Source organism: Marmota monax, unplaced genomic scaffold (genome assembly GCF_021218885.2).
Source record: "Marmota monax isolate L192 unplaced genomic scaffold, Marmota_monax_Labrador192_F-V1.1 WCK01_AAM20220418_F8-fsc00131, whole genome shotgun sequence".
NCBI lineage: Eukaryota > Metazoa > Chordata > Mammalia > Rodentia > Sciuridae > Marmota > Marmota monax.
Genome location: NW_026693141.1, coordinates 849,467 through 868,812, shown reverse-complemented (window position 1 = coordinate 868,812; position 19,346 = coordinate 849,467). Strand labels below are relative to the sequence as shown.

General features: G+C 40.0%; 1 protein-coding gene and 1 non-coding gene across 5 annotated transcripts in view; both read left to right on the top strand.

The window, feature by feature from the left end:
* Lrguk (leucine rich repeats and guanylate kinase domain containing) overlaps nt 1-19,346 on the top strand; it is a 103,870-nt gene that overhangs the window by 38,495 nt on the left and 46,029 nt on the right. For all 4 annotated transcript variants that reach the window (XM_046455130.2, XM_058582828.1, XM_058582827.1 and 1 more), the window contains 5 exons: nt 1,758-1,844; nt 3,151-3,257; nt 7,830-7,949; nt 14,894-14,990; nt 19,005-19,118. In XM_046455130.2, coding sequence (XP_046311086.1) covers nt 1,758-1,844; nt 3,151-3,257; nt 7,830-7,949; nt 14,894-14,990; nt 19,005-19,118 — 525 coding nt within the window. The remainder of the gene's footprint in view (nt 1-1,757; nt 1,845-3,150; nt 3,258-7,829; nt 7,950-14,893; nt 14,991-19,004; nt 19,119-19,346) is intronic.
* LOC124099883 (U1 spliceosomal RNA) lies at nt 9,840-9,999 on the top strand. Its single transcript, XR_006854120.1, has one exon. It is a non-coding gene; the product is annotated as a U1 spliceosomal RNA (small nuclear RNA).

Sequence of the window (19,346 nt, the reverse complement as noted above, 5' to 3'; positions counted from 1 at the left end):
GGGAGGAGGTGGAGGAGGACCTTAAAAGTTTTCCTCTTCGGGAAGTACTTCTGATAAAGAACATCCGGTATGTGAATACACTTTATCTTTCTTCTCTGTCTTTTAGAAAAAAAATTAGTCAGGATAAGTAACGTGGCACCTAAAATGACCTGTTTTTCTAGAAATTAGATTTTTGTGACTACAAGCTGTCTGCACAGCAACACTATCAGTAAAAGTCGAGTCCAGAACTGAATGTCATTCACTTGCCTTGCAGGGTCATTTGTGGCCCATCCTGGGTGGCACTAGGATTGTAGGAGAGAACAAGTGACACTGGAGAGCAGTGTTCATTCACATCAGAGAACACAAGACCCCGGAAGTATAGACAGAACATGGTTCCTATTTTGTAACAGAGTCAGAGAAACTGTATGATTAAATACCTGAAGTGATATATAGCCATGAAATTGGTGTGGTTATAAGAATTATTATAAAACTATATGTATATATGTATGGAGTTATCTCCTAGGGTTTCTTAACCTCTGAGATGCAAAGCTCAGGTTTTTGGGTTTCTTTTTTTTCTCCATTGATAGATCCATTCTCCTGGCCTCCCTCCTTCCCTCCTGTCCATCTGTCCTTCATCCAGTTTTATACCTCATCCTTCACGTTAGCTTCCACAGACTCTTGCCTGTGTGCGTCCCCAGGTGCCTTTCTTCCTGTATGTAGTAGATGAATATGTCTGGGAAAGTGAACCGCAAAATAGAAAAATAAATAAGGAAGATTTAAAAGTAAAAGCAGCCCTTATTGAGGGACTAGTGAGAGAGAATTTAAAAGCGTCTCTGGGAAAGTGAGGAGTGGGACATGGCCTGCATGTCCCAGTTGCAGATCCTTAAACTGCATTTACACATGTCCATAAAGAAACACTACACGCCCTGGAGAGAATGCTGGGTGCACACCCTCTCTACAACGTTCACACATGGTATACATCAAAGAAAGCTTAACATTTCTAATTGACATATGTACTTATTTATGGGATATGGTGTGATAATTCAGTACATGTATACAATGCATAATGATTAAATCAGGGTAATTAGCATTTTCATCTCCTAATTCCTTTGTGTTGGGAAGCTCAGTAAAAGATACCTTTGTATATTTAGTCACATGAATTCTCTTCTATAAAAGGTACCATCCACTATTATCTTGCCTTTCAAAGCAATGTAGCTTCTTTATACAAAAGACAAAATGACATTTTAAAAAGCAGATAATCCTAATAGAACAGATGGTAGGGGGTAATAAAGAATTTGTTTTATAAGTGAATATTAAATTATTATTGTTATGAGAAATTAATAACAAATGATACAAATCAATACAAAAATGCAAATAGACAATAAAATAATAATAAATCGCAAAATTTAATTCTTTGCAGTAATGAAACTCATTGGCATTAGAAAACAAGGTTTGAGCTACTGGCCTTGGAATCTTAGATGAGATGTTTTCCCTCTCTGAGGCTTAGTTGTTTTTTTCTTTAGAAATGAGGATAATCCTACCTACCCTGCTTATCTCACATGGAGATTAATAAGATCTGCACATTTGAAGAGCTTTAAAAATGACAAGGCGCAGCCTGCATCTGATTGTTAATACATGGGGCCTGGGGAGTCTTAGGAGGGGGTCTGGGGATGGTAGGGGTGGCAGGCCAAAGGCCCGAGCTCATGAGAAAAGACTGTGGTGCTTGCCGACTTGGGGAAAAGAAAGCAACTGAATGGTCCTCTTGATATTTTACATAGGAAAACCCTGAATACTGGTTATTTGTAATATTTATGCTACTGCGACTCACAGAATTAGATCAGAAGAAGATTAAAGTAGAAGAAAAGGTATGTAAATCATTATCATTTCATGTGTTTATGGGTTAAAAAAAGCTTTCACTGACTGCTGTAGGGCCAGTGTAATCAATATTTGAGATGCAGACTAATCTGTAAATTAATTCTTACTTAGGGACTGTTTCCTTGTCCCAGGATTTATCAGTCAAACCCTCTGCAGAGCTTGGCATCAACACATGCAGGCTTCCGTTGGTCCAGTGGAAAGCTTAGCTATGAGAAGCAGAAAAGACACTCTTCTTATCTAGGCCACATTGTGGCAGATTAGCAGTTTGAAAACTATCCTGTTGGGAGAGGATACCATCCTATGTGGGTTACTTTAAAAATTAATTTAATAATAAAATGTACTATAATGTCATCCTACTATATAATCAAAAGGTATTCAAATAAATAGCTTCTCTGATATTTTTAATCCTTTAATTCTGCTCTTTAAAAGAATGATTTATCTGGTCATACAATTCCAGAGCAGCCAGTCTTGAATGCTAACACCTGACTCCCTCCCTACCATCGCCAGAGTAGAGATCTCTACTAGTGAGGCCTTTCCCACATTGGATGTGAATTTGAGACAGGACTGAAGACAGGTGTAAATGGGTGGAGAGGCACGTATTCCATCTCAGATGTGCCTTTCTGTAATCTTGACTAAAAATAGATACAGATGATCCCTATTATTATTTTCATGCTGAAAGTCACTTAGTAGATTTCTCTTTTCCTTTAATATTTTGCAAAAAGAATAAAATTTATAACCATTATTAAATAAAAGTATGGCAGATGAGACTGTTTGGAAGATGGTAAAGATGAGATAGGGAGCAGCTCATTAGGAAGAAAAGACCATATTTTCCAATGGAGAAAGCTCTACTAAAGGAGGAAGTTTGGGTAGAACATGAGAGTGTGGAATAATTCTGGGTGACATGGCATTAGAAAAAAATTCCCCAGTATCTACTGCTGTAATCTAGAACTACAAATTTTATTATTCTTCTTGTACTAAAAATTGCAATCTTTGCCATAGTAAAAGCAAGCATAGGCTTCAGAGGTCTGGTTTTTTATTTTTTTTCCTTCTGCCCCTCCCAAACCCAGGGATATAAAAAGTACGAGATCAAAGGATTCTACTCAACGTTTAAAAATAATTATCATTATTTAGATTTTAGGAATGTAAGAGTTGACATGAAAACTAATCACGGGCATGGGTTAGATTAGTTTGCATACCTGGTTGCATGTCTAGAATAATTCATTAAAGAAACTCTAAGCCCTGTCTTCATTTCAGAAACCAAACATTTTCCCTTTTACTTGTCTAATTCTGGAAAAGGTTTCAGCAGTGAATAAATATGACCCTCCCCCTGAAGTGGTCGCAGCCCAAGATCACCTGACTCATGTTGTCAACAGCGTCCTGCAGCCACAGAGGATCTTTGACAGGTATTTATGTGGACTCTCCAGGGTAGAACTCAGGATGGGCAAGCAGACGACAAGCTCATCATTTTCCCCAGCCCTCTATTTTGTGACTGGTTCATTTCCTAGACATGTGACTTTCTCTGAGGGAAGGGGCAAGTGTTTTTTGATAGACTGTACTGTCTCAGTTATGGCCTATCATACTTCAGCCTGCTGCTCTCAAGCAGGGGGACCCACTGATTCATCTTTACTCTTTCATCAGACCCCTTGTATGTCGGCTAGCCTGAGCCATATGATACTGAAATAAAAAAATAAAAAAGGTTGTCAATTCTTCTGCCTTAGCATCAGAACCCAGTCCCTAGTCTCATTAACGGAAAATTGTGATCATTTATATCCATTGTAAATCTTTCCTTTGCTGTGAATTAATACTAAATACTCCTGCCACAGAGCCTTCTGTGAACTCAGATTATTAGGGAGTCCCTAGAAGGAAGCACAGCTAGCCTAAGGGAGACCTGAAATATCTTTACTGAGTTGCAATCTACCCAGCAGGGAGGAGTCGCCCAGCTTGGTTGGGCGCATGAATAGAGTCTCTCACCTCTAAATTCCAAGACAGATTTACCACGGTTTCTCCATTTCTTTTTAAACAATCTGTTGGAGCAGATGGCCATTTATGCTGTAAGTATAATGCAGAAATTCTATCAATACCCAAAGGCATTTTAAAAATACTTGTAAAACTCTTGGGTATAAATGGCCTTTCTTGTGATATTTGCTTCTGTATTTCACATGGCTGGTTTCCCACAGAGAGCAAAATGTTTTATTTTGCAACCCAGGACATGATTTTTACGTAGAATTTAATAATGTGGACATTGACAGTTTCTGTGTGTATGGAAGCCCTCTAGGTGAAATGATCTATCGTTATTTGTACACATCTGGAAAAGCACATTTGATTTAAAAGGTGGGCATTTATGTCCTCATTGTATTTTTTTTCCAGTTTATAATATTGCGACTTATTTCATGCTTTAGGGGCATTTATATAAAAACATGTATCAAAAATTTGCAGCATGTTTGATAAACATGTATTTCTTGATCATTTCTGACTGTCAGGAAAATAAGAGCCAAGGCCCAACAGGCCGGATGTCCAGGATGGAGCAGTGTTCCTGGTGCTAGCTCAGCAGCTGGTGCACTGGCCCGCCTTTGCCCTTTCCGCTGGGCGCCAGCACCAGAAGTCAGGCCCAGGAGGGGAGCTCTGACTCTTAGCCCTGGGAAATGAATGTTGCATTATCGGAGAATCCTTGTCTCCCCCTCTCCTGGCATGACCAGGGAGAGGATACCGTATTCAAATGACACGTCCAAACCTTGACTCTGGCCTGGTAGTCATTGGTAGCTTTCTTATTTGAAATGACAAACTTCCCCAGTCTTGTGCATGTCTTCTTGTGCCAAATCTGGAATTAGTCATTTTTCCATGAAGCCCCAGTGTTGGTGAGAAATGATACTTCTCTGTCCTAAAATGGTGCTAGAGATACTCATAGCTTTTGGGTTGGTCATTGTTTCTAGGCTTTTTAGTGGAAAGAGCTGGTAACAGCTTTCTTTCCATTCATCCATCCATCTTTATCTGCACGTGTCCATCTACATCCATTCAATCCAACTGTGTCTCTCTATAGATGGCTCTATCTGTATGTACCTCTAGATCCATGGGTTAAGTAACTTGTCAATTCATAGCGATACTTAAAATTAAATTTCAAGACTACAGTTAAGCTTTATTTCTTCTCCTTTCCATTACATCTGCATTTACTTTTCTCCCCCACCCATAATCCTGATTCTCAAGGACAGAGAGGAGCATAGAATGACAAAATCTCGTAATCACTCATTTTTAAAATTTTAAAATGCTATGGCCAATGAGTCCTGAAAGACATTGAAAGCATTTTTTGCCTATGCTGCACCCATTTAACTTCGCCCCATTTTTTCTTGTGGTAAAATATCTACAGTATAAAATTCCTACTTTAACCATTTTTGCGTGTGTGTGTGTGTGTGTGTGTGTGTGTGGTTGGTGCTGAGGATTAAACCCAGGACCTTGTGCATGCGAGGCAAGCACTCTCCCAACTGAGATATATTCCCAGCTACTTGAACCATTTTTAAGCAGACAGTTCAGGGACCTAAATACTCACCATGTTGTACAACCTTCACTCCCATCTATTCTCAAAATATTTTCATCATCCCAAACAGAAACTCTATACCCACTGAGCAGTAACTCCCCTTCTCCAGTCCCTAGTAATCGCTCACCTTCTTTCTGTCTCCATGAACTTGCCTACTCCATATATTTCCTAGAAGTATCAACAACCCCATTTTTAAAGTAGCATACTGCATTTTTCTGGTCAGAACATACAGTTGCCACATACAGTACTTTCTCCTTCTTTGTTCTCATTTATTCGCTTTTAGTCTTAGTTCTCATTAGTCTTGAGCAACTACATATTTATTGCTCACTACCAGTCCTTTTACTGGTGTCTCTTGAGTCATTTGGGTTGTATGAGGCTTGTTTTCTAGTAGATTCCTTAGGAAGGACTGTGGGATCGTTGTCCTTTGAGTTCTGGCATGTTGGTAACAGTTGTGCCCTTCACATTTGAAGGTCATTTCTGCTAAATATAAAATTGGTTGCTCACAGTTTTTCCCTTGAATACATTGAAGATGTTACTCCACTTCGTTTTGGCATAAAACATTGCTATCCAAATCTACTGTTTTCCTTTATAAGTTGTGTGCTCTCTTTTTCTAGTTTAACCACCATGTTTTCCCTTTTTCTTTAAAGCCCAGTAATCTTACTGTATTGTGTCTCGGTACTGGTCATTCTGGCTATTTATAGGTATAAAGTGTGTAGTTATCTGTTTTGTTTTGTAATGTCAGGAAAATTTTCTTGAATTCAAAGTCTTTACTATGTTTCCTATTCCTTTGTTTTCGTTGCTTCTTCAGGAAGATCTCCTTTGTCTATTTTCAGCATTTGTCAATCCTCTCAAATACATTTTTTCTCTTTAGACACTTTTCTAAAAGAAATGTATTTTGAGGTAATTATATATTCACATGTAATTATAAGAAACAATAGCAAGAAATTCTGTATACATTTTCCCCAATTTCCCCCAATTGTGATGTCTCACATAGCTTTGGTAGAGCATCAAACCCAGGAAATTGGCCCGGAAATCCACCAGTTTTATTGGATTTCAGCAGCTGGGCCTGTCCTCATGTGTGTCTTAACTATTTAGTTTGATGCAGTTTTATCACCTGTAGATTCATCTGAGCACCACTGCAGCCAGTTTCATCACAAGGACTTCCACAGCCACAGTGCCTCCCTTGCTCTCCCCTAGCAATCACTAATCTTTCCCCATCTCTGTAATGTCACTTCAGGATGTTATGCCAGTGCAGTCATACAGCATAACTTTCAGGGATCCCCCCACCCTAGTACAATGCCTTAGAAATTCATCCAAGTTGTTGTATGTATCAATAATTCCTCTTTTTTAGTGCTGAGTAGTGTTCCACGGTACAGATGTATCACACAGTTTACCTGTTGGAGGAAATGTGGACTAATTCCGACTTCTGGCCACTACTAATAAAGTTGCTGTGTACATAATGATCAGGCTTTTGCACGTGTGCGACAGCTGCAGCCTGGTGGCTGTGGAGTTCCCTGTCCTCAGATCTGCCAGCTGTGCCCCATTACTTCCTCCTCCCTCCTGCACAGACTCCAGCACGCTGCAGCTTTTGTGGGTGTGTGTTTGTTTTCTTACACGGGTTTTCCGTGAGCCTTTGCTCTTACATTTGTCTGTATGTGGCCATTCAAAGAGATTAGAACAGGATGCTGCTTCATCGTCTTCACAGAATTTTCGTTGAACCCATACTTCAGTTGTGTATTTCAAACATTTTATTTTGTTCTGCACTTGTACGATTTGTTTCATGAGTCCAAACTGCTGTGCATGTCGCAGGAGATTCTATCGATAAATTCGTCCTTTAGTCCAGTCTTCATGTCCAGAAGCCAAACCTAGAGTCATTTATCAACTCTTCTTTCCTTTGAGCGAGTTTATTAACCTTTCTGCACTTCAGTTTCTTCATGTGTTAGAGGGGAGTGATGACAGTAACATCTTCCTTAGCTTCTTGTGATGATCGAATGAGGTGCTATGCTAGAATCACCTCCTAGAAACTCCTAGAATAGTGCCCAGGACATAGACATTGCTCAGGTAAATTTTTGTCATTTCTATAAAGTCTGCTTTGCCTACCTGTGTTCCAACTCAGTCTCAGAGGGCAGTCATTTCTTTCATTGACAAGTTCTGGAGGGAATATCTGAACAATTAATAACTACTTATCTTACCATATTTTTCCTTTAAAAAGCTTAGTAAAGTCAATTTACATAAATTTGTATTTTACCTAGCTTTTATCTATGCTTTGGATTTTATTTTTGACATAATCAACTTGTTTCTGGACCATCCTTCTGTCTGTAGTGTCTATGTATATAAGTGCTCATTACTGTAGTGGTGACATGGGGGCTTTTCCTAATGGGTGTAGTTAATATGCTGCATCTCTAATAGGAGTAGGACAGTAATTCATTCTGGTCCTGTGTCGCAGCACTCTTCCCAGTCTGGACGCTCCTTATCCCATGTTGATACTTGCTGGTCCTCAAGCTTGTGGGAAACGAGAACTTGCTCACCGCCTCTGCAGACAGTTTAGTACTTACTTCAGATATGGGTAAGTGTGTTTATTGGCTTACAAGACTTGGAAATTCTTCCAAGTTGTTACAAGTATCAGTTGTTCCTTTCTACTCAAATCTCAGATATTGCTATTTTTGGCTATTAATTTTAAGCACATTCATAAAAGTACATAATCAATTTTTTCATATTATATTTTATAGCAAAGCTAGAAGTGGTAAGTAAACTCAATGTTCCACAGACATGAGCTCTTGGGAAGGACAGAGTACCCTGAGAGTGTCAGTTCTTGAAAGTAATTTTTTTTTTTTAATAAAATTGAATCAGTGTTGTTAGCTGGTCATAGAAAGACTAGGAATCTTTATTCTTATGCCATGTTAGTAGACGTGGTCGAGATGATTGTTAAAGCATACTTCCTAGTTATGGAACTTAACAAGTAGCAAGAAGATTTGGTCTTTTGTGAAACAGACAGTAAGCACATAGCAGTGACCACTCCCTGAAGCAATCAATCAGTGGTACATCCTGACTATTAGATGCCTCTTCCATAAAAGGTCCACTGGCTTCTTTGCCATTTATTATACTGTAGTATACATCCTCCAGATGTTTAACTTGATTCAATGCCAGCCCAAATCACTCTCCAGAGCTTGAGAGTGCTCTTCTTTATAACTGATCAGGATGGAGCTTGAAGGCAGGCTCCTCCTGTTGCCTCGAGGTGCAGCCATGAATCACGGTGCTGGGTGGGATGTGCTCCAGGGGACAGCGGCCCCAGCTTGCTCGCTTGGGACATGTGCTGGCAGCACGTGAGCTTGGTCTTCCTCTTCTGGGGCACCTTTCAGTAGCAACAAGGACAGAAAAGAGGCAGCAAAAACATCTCCTGTCTTTCCCTTTAGGTTAGCACTTGATAAACTCTCTTCTGGAGCAAATATTTGGTTACTGATTCCCTAATGGCCCAGTTAAAATAGAGGATATATCTTGAAAAACTAGAACCATCCAAGAAAACCATCCAGCTGGGTTTACGGATGTTTTAGAGGTTCCTGTGAATGCGATTTAGAATTGCTGCTGTGGTCTCTTCAGCAGTTTTCCTATTTATTTTTTATTATGGTAAAGAAATTACTTTCAGATTAGTGGTGTGTGTTGATGAGCTGAGGATGTGACTACAAAGATATATAGGACAGCAAGAAAAAATAAATGCAAACTTATGCTCTTACAAAAAAAATTCCTTCCCCTTAAGCTACATAAGTTCAAATAATGTAAATACTATTTTAAACAGGTCACCTTATTTAAATATTTTAAATTGCAATCTGCATCTCAACAACTTTAAGACATACATACTACAGAATGATTTGATTAATATATTTTAATATTCTAAAGTACCAAATAAATTAAAAGCTAATATTAGAATAAAAAGCATAAAGTGTCATTATGAAGGTACTGAACCTGTCCTAAAAGATAAGTTGAACATAGTGAATGTGAAGTCAAACTGGGACAAAGGGCATATGCTGGACTGTTGTGCTAATGTGTAAGTTTGGAACCTTTTAGCAAACCAAAGTGACCTAGGGAGCCAGGCTTTCTCTGGTTCCTTTCACGTCTCTATACCAATTGTGTTGCCCAGAGCTTTGCATTTGTGATGTGCTATTGCTGAAGCATGCTGGGTCCCTGTGTGCCTGGAATGTTTGTTGACTACCATCAAGACTCTGGTCCTGTCACCCCCACATTCTTAGCTGGCTTGGCACCCTCAATTACTCATTTTCCCCAAATTTTGTATTTCCCTTGTTAGAATGCTTATCCTCCACATTTCAATTGATTTATTTAATGTTTGTTTTCTCTGCTTGTCTGCAAGCCCAATGTGGGTAGGGGCCATGTCAGCTTTGTTCACTGCTGAGTTCTCAGTGCTCAGCATATGGCCCGGCACTGTGTGTTAAATGACTGGGCCATACTTATCTGGCAGGGGAGATTCCATGATCACGAAGGTGGTTTTCCCAGGGTGAGGCTCATCCATTGCACTCCGGATGTGCTGACCCCTGTGATTTCCCCAAATGTAGGAACCTCGACTGCATAATTTGTGGTAGTGGGGGACTGCATTCACACTCAAAAAAAGAAAAAGAAATGACTGGGTGAGTGAATGGAAGGCTTGATTCATAGTAATGTACCTAATATTTAGTGGAAATGACTATGATAAAAAGCATAGATGATTTCCTAATAGATATGGAGAAATGGATGAGTTCATTCAATCAGTAGGTATTTTTTGAGTTTCTCCCATGTGATAGCCCCTGAAGATGTAGTGTTAACCAGACTGAGGAGGTCCTTGTCTCCAGGAAATTTGTAGTCTGGTGGGGAACTCAGATAATTAGTATGATATAAAATTTGTGTGGCAGCACAAGATGGCAAAACAAAATTCTAAAATAAATTTCATGTCCTGTATGGCTGCCACTGTGATTGTTCTCCTCTCAATGGAATTAGTGGTGAGTGGAGAGACTCCTGACTGCCCCCACCAAGTCACTCACTCGCCTCCCTCACAGGCTCAGACGCATCAGCCAAACCACTCATTGTCATCCTCCTGGAGGCAGAGACCAGGGCTTGTTCAGTGGCCAATCGTCCTAAGAATTTCATCAATGCCCAGATCAAAGACCATGTCATTGGATAAAAGAGGATATTATATGGCTAGCCATTTCCTCCATTGAGAAAGAAAGATAGCTCTACTATTATACACAGCAACTTTCTAATTAAAAGGAGATAAAACCAAAGCGCATCTTCAGGGGCAAGTCCTTTCTCTTGTTTAGATTTTCTTTTCTTTTATTCTTTATCCAACATAAGTTTTATTGGTTTTTAATTAAACGAAAGCAGGCATGAATACAGTCTCTCTGTGAAACATGAAAGCATTTGCAAAGGCACTTTCCCTGCCATTTGGCTTGAATCTTTTCTCTCCCTGTTATGTATTCCATTTTCTCCTGTATCTTACTTTCTTTTCAAATTAGATTCACTCAAGATCAAGGTGTTCGGCAAAGTTTTCACAAGCTAAATTGCACGTCCAGATAAACAAATAAAAAACAATTCAGTCCTATAACAAACGGTGTGGATGAAGAGTCTGCTCTGGTCTTAGGTTTTTATGTTTGATTTTACTATTTGTTGTTGGTTTTAGAAATAAGTTGGATGTCTTTTCTTTACCTGTTTTAGTTATAGGTGGCCTGGAGATATTCGTTGGTTGCCTTCAAAGTCTGTCTATTTATTTCTGACTCTATATTGCCACACAAATCAGTGACTTCCTGGAAGAGTGCCAAATAATGAGGGTACCACAGAACAACACCAGCAAGCCTGTTTATCTTCCAGATTTAAGACCATTTTAGTGATCTGAATAGTCTGGGAAGAAAAACTTTATTCTCCTTTACATCTCTGTTTTATAGCAATCTCTATTTTCATAACCATTATAACCTTCTCATGGTGTTGACTACTAAATCTATTTTATTTTTACCATTATAATAAAGTAAAAGACCACAGCTCTTTCATTGCATGAGAAGGTCTGAGGTATAGCAACATAGATGTAGTTTCTAATCTAATGTGTCCATTTCTACAAATATAGCAAACTTGTAAAATGGCTCATTTATTCATTCGCTCAGCATTTGTTGAGCGCCATCCGTGTGTCATGTGTTGGTGATAAAGCTGAAACGAACAGACATGAGTCTTGTCCTCCTGGCAGTTTACGTTCAGTCTAGTATGGGGTTTAAATGGGAAATTCTCTTACAGGATGGTTTGATGGGTACTATTCTGAGGAAGTAAAAAGCCTCTAATAGAAGTGAGAGAGAGAGTGGGTGCTGGGCTGGCGTTGAGCCACACCGCTGAGAACCGCAGGCGTGGTGCATTAACTGAGAGTACAGGTTGTGGCATGGCTAAGCCTGAGCTGTGAAGGACAGTGACAGAAGACAAGACGGGAGAGACTGGCGGAGGTCTGATCACAAAGGGCTTCTAAACAATTCCCAGTTGTGTTTTGGAAAGCATACCCTGTGGGCAGTTTGGGACAGGGCTCAGGAAAGGAAGGCTGGACACAAGAAGACCAGCTAGAATATAGTGACAAATGAGGATGGCAGGAGTTCTAAGGTGGTGAGCAGCTACTGGAACATGGCAGAGTCGTGGCTTTTGTGGAATCTGACCCTCAGATACAGTGTGTGCTGGAATCCCTGCGCTCATGATCCCTAGAGTGTGTCCCACATTCGGTGACGAATATTTGCATTGGATGTGAAGACCAACGTAACTCACCTACCTGATGGATTTGGCTGGACACCTGGGCATTTGAGGGCATACATTGGAAATGCCCACTCACCAGCTCTACACAGCATGTTCTAATGTGCTTGAATTCAGATGTGCTCCCAGCCAAGCCTCTGCCTAAACATTGGTAGCAGCAAGAAGTCATTATTTCCTGAGGCAGTCTGGTCCAGAATTAGATTCTAAATCTGCCTGCTTCTGAATCACACTGAAAAAAAAAAAAAAAAAAAGAAGTCTACTTCTACTTCCTCATCCACCTGCTTAGCTCTTCTCAGACATCTGTTCTTCCCGTTAAATTTCCCTGGATACTTTCTTTTCCACTAATTTGGCCTGGCCATCCAGATGATTCTTTTCCTTCCTGGTCCCCTGCTTTCTGTGGTCTCCATGTCTGTCCTTAGAATGGCTAAGCTCAACCTTGGGCCTTCACCACCGGAGACACTGTCTGGGGTTAGTCCCACCTCAATCCTTTCCTCTGTTAAGTGGAACTAACAAGAGTGTAGTTCCTGTTACGGACCATGACTTAGTCAGTAAATTAATCAGTGAATAACAAACCCATGGACATATTTAGGTGGAGGAGAGGAGGGATATTGAAAGCAATGGTCCAAGCGGATTTGTTTGTCTAGAATCTGGCATCATTTTTTCAAAGTAAGTTTGGGAAACATGGCTTTCACTGTGAAGTGTTTTCCTTGTAAGATGTTCACATTCGGGCTGCATGCTCCACAGTGAACGCTTCTGTGTGTAAAAATTGGGTGACAGACACAAGCACCACAGGTCATCAAGTGCTCCTCCAAAGAAAGTTCCGCCACAATCCTGTGGTGAGCATCCTCCACATCACTGCAGCCGGCTTTTTACCTGCCTGATGCTTCAAACGCTTCTTTGTTTTGTCTTCCTTTTAGAAACTGAAAAAAATCTGTGCCGCTCAATTTCTCTGTTGGGAAATGTAAATCCAGCGTAGCGTTTGAACACTATGCTGAGGGTTTGTGGCACAGGGCGCAGGGCCACAGATTTATCTTCTCTGTCAGGGCCACCAGTAGACAGAGGGTCTCGGGTCTCTGCCAAGCATGGGAAGAAACGCCAGCGCATTCGAACAACAGAACAAACGCCAAGGTGTTTTGACAGTCTCCTCCAAGAATGCACAGTCTTTCCCTAGTATACAATGTGAATATATTATTAGGACCTTAAAATTTCCTGGTATACTTTCTTCTTCATTAAAATAGAAGAGGAGCAGTGCATGGATTTTTTTTATCTTTGCCTTTGAAATGGAGAGACTTTTGTGGTTTCAGCTTTACCCTCTTCATTACTGTGATCTTAAAAAGAATTGATTTGGGATTGGGGATGTGGCTCAGCGGTAACGCACTTACCCAGCACGTGAGAGGCCCTGGCTTCAATCCTCAGCACCACATAAAAATAAATAAATAAATAAATAAATAAATAAATAAATAAATAAGTAAAATAAAATAAAGGTACTGTGACCAACTACAAATATATATATATATATATATAATTTTTTTTTAAAGAATTGATTTCGAGGCATCCTGGCATTGCTGCTTAGCAAGGTCCATAGTGGCTATGACTCAGTTTCACCATCTATAAAATAAAAATAGGAATACCTGCCTGATAGGTTTTGTGAGGTATCAATGTCGAGCGTCTAGCTGTTCATATCTCGTATTTTAAAATCACAGGCTAATCCAAAAATCCATTTGCATCCCCAAGCTTAACATTGGGAAGGTGGAATGATAGGAAATCTAGAGTCTTGGGTAATTGGAACCATCATAGTCTAGTTCTGATACCAGCCTTTTTAAAAAAAAAAAAAAAAAAGAATTGATTTGGAGGCGTCTTGGCATTGCTGCTTAGCAGTGTGACCTAGGACAAGTCACTTTTATAATCATCCATTCAATGGAGCTCTTCTTATGTACTTCACACATTTAAATTTTAATTCATTATACAAACATTTAGGGATACCTGCTATGAGCCAGGCATGGGGAATGCTGAGCCAGACAAAGTCCTCCCCTCGTGATTTATATGTTCTGCTGGGGAAGATAGGAAAAATCAGCTCACTGTGTGAAAGAGGCAGTTCTGGTCATAGAGAGTAATTGGGGTGTGGTGGGTGGGGGGCCCTTTCAGGCAGGGGATAGAAAAGGTTGAGTTAAGGATTCCATTCAGCACTGGAATCAGTGCAGCACAGGGTGGATGAGACGACTCTGTCCTCAAGTCAGGGTGCGGTGTGGGGGAGCCCCCCAAAGTACTGGAATGCAGTTGGCATAGGCTAAGTCTATGAGAGAATGCAGAGGCGCATAATGCAGCCCTGGGAGGTGGGGAAGAACACTGGCGGGGGGGCGGGGGGGGGGGAGTGATGCTTAAACCCAGTCCTGAAAACAAGTGGGCCAGGCACATGGAGGGACAGGAGAGGGGCCTGCAGAACAGGCTACTAGAGCAGAGAGAACAGGAAAGCATTTGGGAGAGTGAAAATATCATCTTCAGAGGGGATGACCCAGTACTCAATAGCAGTATGCAAAAAGTTGATCCCGATAATCCAAGATTTGTGTGATCCTTGAAGACTAGTGATTGAACGTAGTCTAACACTTCAGAACCATGGTGTTTCCACAATTCTATTGCTTTCTGATTGATGGATCAATTTCATTTTCAAAAACATACTTTATACTGAGATCTTATTCATTTTGAATTCAAAGTTAATAGAAATAGACCTGGTTACTTATTTTATGATTTCAGGGCCTGCCACACAACAAGACCACCTTACTTTGGAGAAGGGGATCGAGTTGATTATCATTTTATTTCTCAAGAAGTTTTTGATGAAATGCTGAACATGGTAAGACTCTTTTCCTTTGTGTTTAATTGTATAAGTGAGACATTCTCCGTCGAGAATATTAGGAAATAGTGATTTGAAAGAAGAGAAAAATTTAATTTTGTGCTTGTTTTAAATCTGGTTCAATTTGTATCTTTCTGTTTTTGTTTGGACCAAAAAAATCTGATGCTCTAGTCACTGGTAGTAGAGCATGACACTGTTGTGTTTTAATTCATTGTCTTAAAAAGAATGTACTCCTTCCCTCTTGGCCTTCCCATGGAAAGGGAATCCTCACAATCCTACTGTGTTTTATTTTTGAAAGTAAATACTTTCATACTCCACAGCCACCCGGGGCTTCAGTTAAACTGAGAGTGTGTCGTATCTTCATTACAATGAATGAATGTGTAAATCTATGTTTTTCTTATTTTTGTTTATATTATCATTCTTTCCTTGGCCAGTGGCTCCTACACCACGTTTTATTTCTTCTAAAGTCTACTGAAAAACTGAATGAGGGACCAATCTGTTTCTGCCTATGAAAAATCACTTTCTAGGAGCCTAGGAGAGCAGAGGAAGGGGAGGGAGGAGCAGAGGGCATGGCTAGTACTGGCAGGAAATCTACCAAATGATGCTACGATCATGTACAGATAGGCCATATTGAATCCTGCTTATACATAATTATAATGCATTAGTTAAATAATACTTACAATAATAGAAGGGAGATGAGTAGAATAGAGCAGGCAGATCAGGAGGGGAGGAAAAGGGGATGGATAATGATCAAGTTGTGTTATACACATGTACAAATATGGCACAATAATTCCACTGTTATGTAAATTATAATGCACCAATTAAAAAATAAAATTAAAATAAAATCACCTTCCAACCAGCACTACTGCTACAGCTACAGCCCTCCCACCTCCTTTCCCCTCCTCTTTCCTCCCTTCTTTCTCTGACTTCACCCCCAAATAATAGACCTGGCTCACACCTGCAGTGTATATAATCACAGTTTCCATTAGTTTAATTTGAATGGCGTGTGTTTTCAGGACTTCTCTTACACTCAGAGAAACATGCGAGAAAGTCCTATCTATACTGCAAAGGCAGCTTTCCCTCCAACCTTGTCACAGAAATATCTTGGACAGGGCTGGGGTTGTGGCTCAGTGGTACAGCGCTCGCCTAGCATATTCAAGGCCCTGGGTTCCATCCTCAGCATCACAGAAAAATAAATAAAATAAAGGTATTGTGTCCAGCTACAACTAAAAAAAAAAAAAAAAAAAGAAAAAGAAAAATTAAAAAAAAAGAAATATCATGGACATTATAATTTTCTCTCCTAGCCTGTATTTTGGCAGTATCATTTGATTTATTAAGAGAACTCTGGAATTTCACATTTCTCAGGGCTTTAATAGAGGAGTTTTAGTAAGAAATGTTCTCTTAGGACTCTAGGGTGAAAGACAGCTAGTTCCCTAAATTAATACTAATATCTCCTGTTGGAGTCGGAGGCATTTTTGCCTTAGTGCAGTTCACCTGTGCTCAGTACTCCGGATGCTCTCCTGAGGTTCCACATGTTATAGGTTTATGATCAAGTTAGTCTGGTTCCATTCCTAGCCTAAGAAACTCCTCTGCTATATTTAGCCTTATAGTTAACTGCCTCTACAAAAATCCCCTGTGTTTAAGAATCACTCCTTTTTACTGTTTTTGCTATCTGCATTACTTCAATATAATGTAATTTTCTTCCACCTGAATTTTGCCTCTGATCTCCTTTTCTTTAACATTCGAGACTGTCTAATGAAGAGAGATAAACCTAGAGATAATAAATTCATGACACATTGTCAGATTTGCCAACTAGGCCCCCATACTCTGCCCTGTGTACATAGGCCCCCTTTCCATATAACACCTACCCTGGTCCCCTTTGACAGACACCCTGGCATACCCCACCCCTATGCACCTATATGGGCAGTCACATCTATTTGCTGTGACATGTACAACACAAGGGCCTGCATGCCCTCCTACATATACATGCCTCCCCCAACAAACACCTGCCCAACCCATACGTCATTCCTACACGTGCCCATTGACACATGAACCCTTTAACAGGCGCACACACAGTCACTTATCCACAGACCCTGCCCCTCTCTTGTGGAATCAAAACCACAGACCTGGAGTATTTGGAAATAAAATGATTGCTACTTATTAGGTAATCCACATGCAGAAAGAAATGAGAGGAGTATCACCAACCCAAACTATGGGGCGGGGGGGAACTACAACTCAATTCCTAACATATCAGTCCAATGCAATCTCTTTTATATGTATCCACAACGCAAGATTTCTCCCAACCCTACATCCTTCCAGAAAATGTTTTTGGGATCTGCAGAGGAAGGTCCTTGTACACACAAATGAATGAACTTATATATCTGAAAATAATTTAAATATGTACACATTTTGAAAATGGGGTAACAGGGTATTAGTCAGGGTTCTTCAGAGAAGCAGAACCAATAGGTTGTGTGTATGTGTGTAGAAAGAGATTTAGTATAAGAAATGGGCTCACATGGTTATTGAGATTGGCAAAGCCAAATCTGTAATGTGGGCCAGCAGCCTGGAGACCCAGGAGAGTCAGAGGTGTAGGTGATGTGCAAAGACTGACCTTTATTTTCTGTGCAGGCCTTCAGCTAATTCAGAGAGACTCACCCACATTGTGGAGGGGAATCCCCTTCCTCCAAACTCAACAATTAAAATGTTAATCTCCTCCCCAACATTCTCCAAGTTGACACACAAAATTAACCATCACACACAGTAAACAGGATCAAGTATATGCCTAAAAGGAGAGCCGGATAACTACCTATCTATCTCTAAAGATTTTTTTTTCAAAGAACAGATAGTATGAAATTGAAGGAGTAAAATCTTAAGGATATTTATTGTTGACTTTTTAACTTCAGAATCCATCACAGAACCTTCTTTTGATTGTGGGGGAGACAGATTTTCCTCATCATCTGCAGTAGACACATCCTCCAGAGACTCACCCTAGCCCTAGAGGCACCCTGTGTCTCCTGCCTAGTCCTGTCCCCTGAGACAGCCCTTTCCCCTTCCACCCATATCTCCAGAACACCTGGGGCCAGGAGGGGAGCAATGGGCTCTTAATTGCTTGCTGTTCTTAATGGTGCTGCCATTCAATGGGATTCAACGCAGCCCTGGAAGCTCTGGCTTCATTATTTATTTTAAAGTCACGTGTGTGAGATGTCACACATCCCAAGATTATCCACATTTTTATTCCTTCTGTTGTTACCAGCCTCCCAGTTTAGATGAATATTGTCCAGAAAAAGTCACAGTTTTGCTCTCAAAATTGTATTTTTTTTTTTTTTTACTTCACTTGTATTTTTTGGAAAGGAATAGAGCTGTCAGAGAAACCGATTTTCCAGAATGCAGAGAGAGGGCAGTATTTATAGTTCAAATGACTCTAGGGCAGGCAGCGATTTGGGGTAGTTTCAATAAAACACTATCTTTATGAGGAAAACCAGGATGGGCCTATTTTTCAAAGCTTTTAGGATGTCACTGTAATTCATGGCCATTAGGAATTATCCATAACTCATGGCTTATCTTGGAATGCAAGGTTTTGGGGAATGGGAGTGTATTTTGGACTCCCTTGGATGCTGGCGTAGCTGAAATGGCAGCAGGAAAGGGCAAGCTATTAGTTTTGCTCTCAATAGTGAAGGTTTGTGGTGTGGATTTGGCAGGAGTGGGTAAGTACGCAAAATGGTCTGTCCGACCATAAACTCCAGTCCTGAAAACTCCAGTCCTGATCCTTCTCTCTATGGATTATTTCCAAAAACCTATTTTTGGGTCAGCTGAGAATTCTGAATAAATTTCTCTATCACAAAGTTTGATATTAAGCTTCATAAACTCATTGTTAATTTGTCACTCTTACATATTTTCTCATATTTGGAAGTTTTATAGATTTATATAAAACTAAGACATCAAATTATTTTACAAATGTTAAATTCTATTATGGCTACTTATACACACAAAATCTTTGTGCTTCTCAAATTCCAGGGGAAATTCATTCTAACATTTAATTATGGTAATCACAATTATGGATTAAATAGGGACACCATAGAAGGTATCGCAAGAGATGGATTAGCAAGCTGTATTCATATGGAAATAGAAGTAAGTGTTGTTTATTCAATCAATTGTGTGTGTGTGTGTGTGTGTGTGTTTGAGGTTGGGTCTACAGTGCAGGGCAGATAGCATGCTGCCAGGCCCAAGAGAAATGCATGCCAAAGCGTGAGGTGTTCCATTTGTAATTAATAAGGAGGAGGCAAGACTGGTGCAAAGAGACAGCATTTTGATTAAAATGCAAGAAATTGTACATATAGTAGGAAGAAAACTGGCACT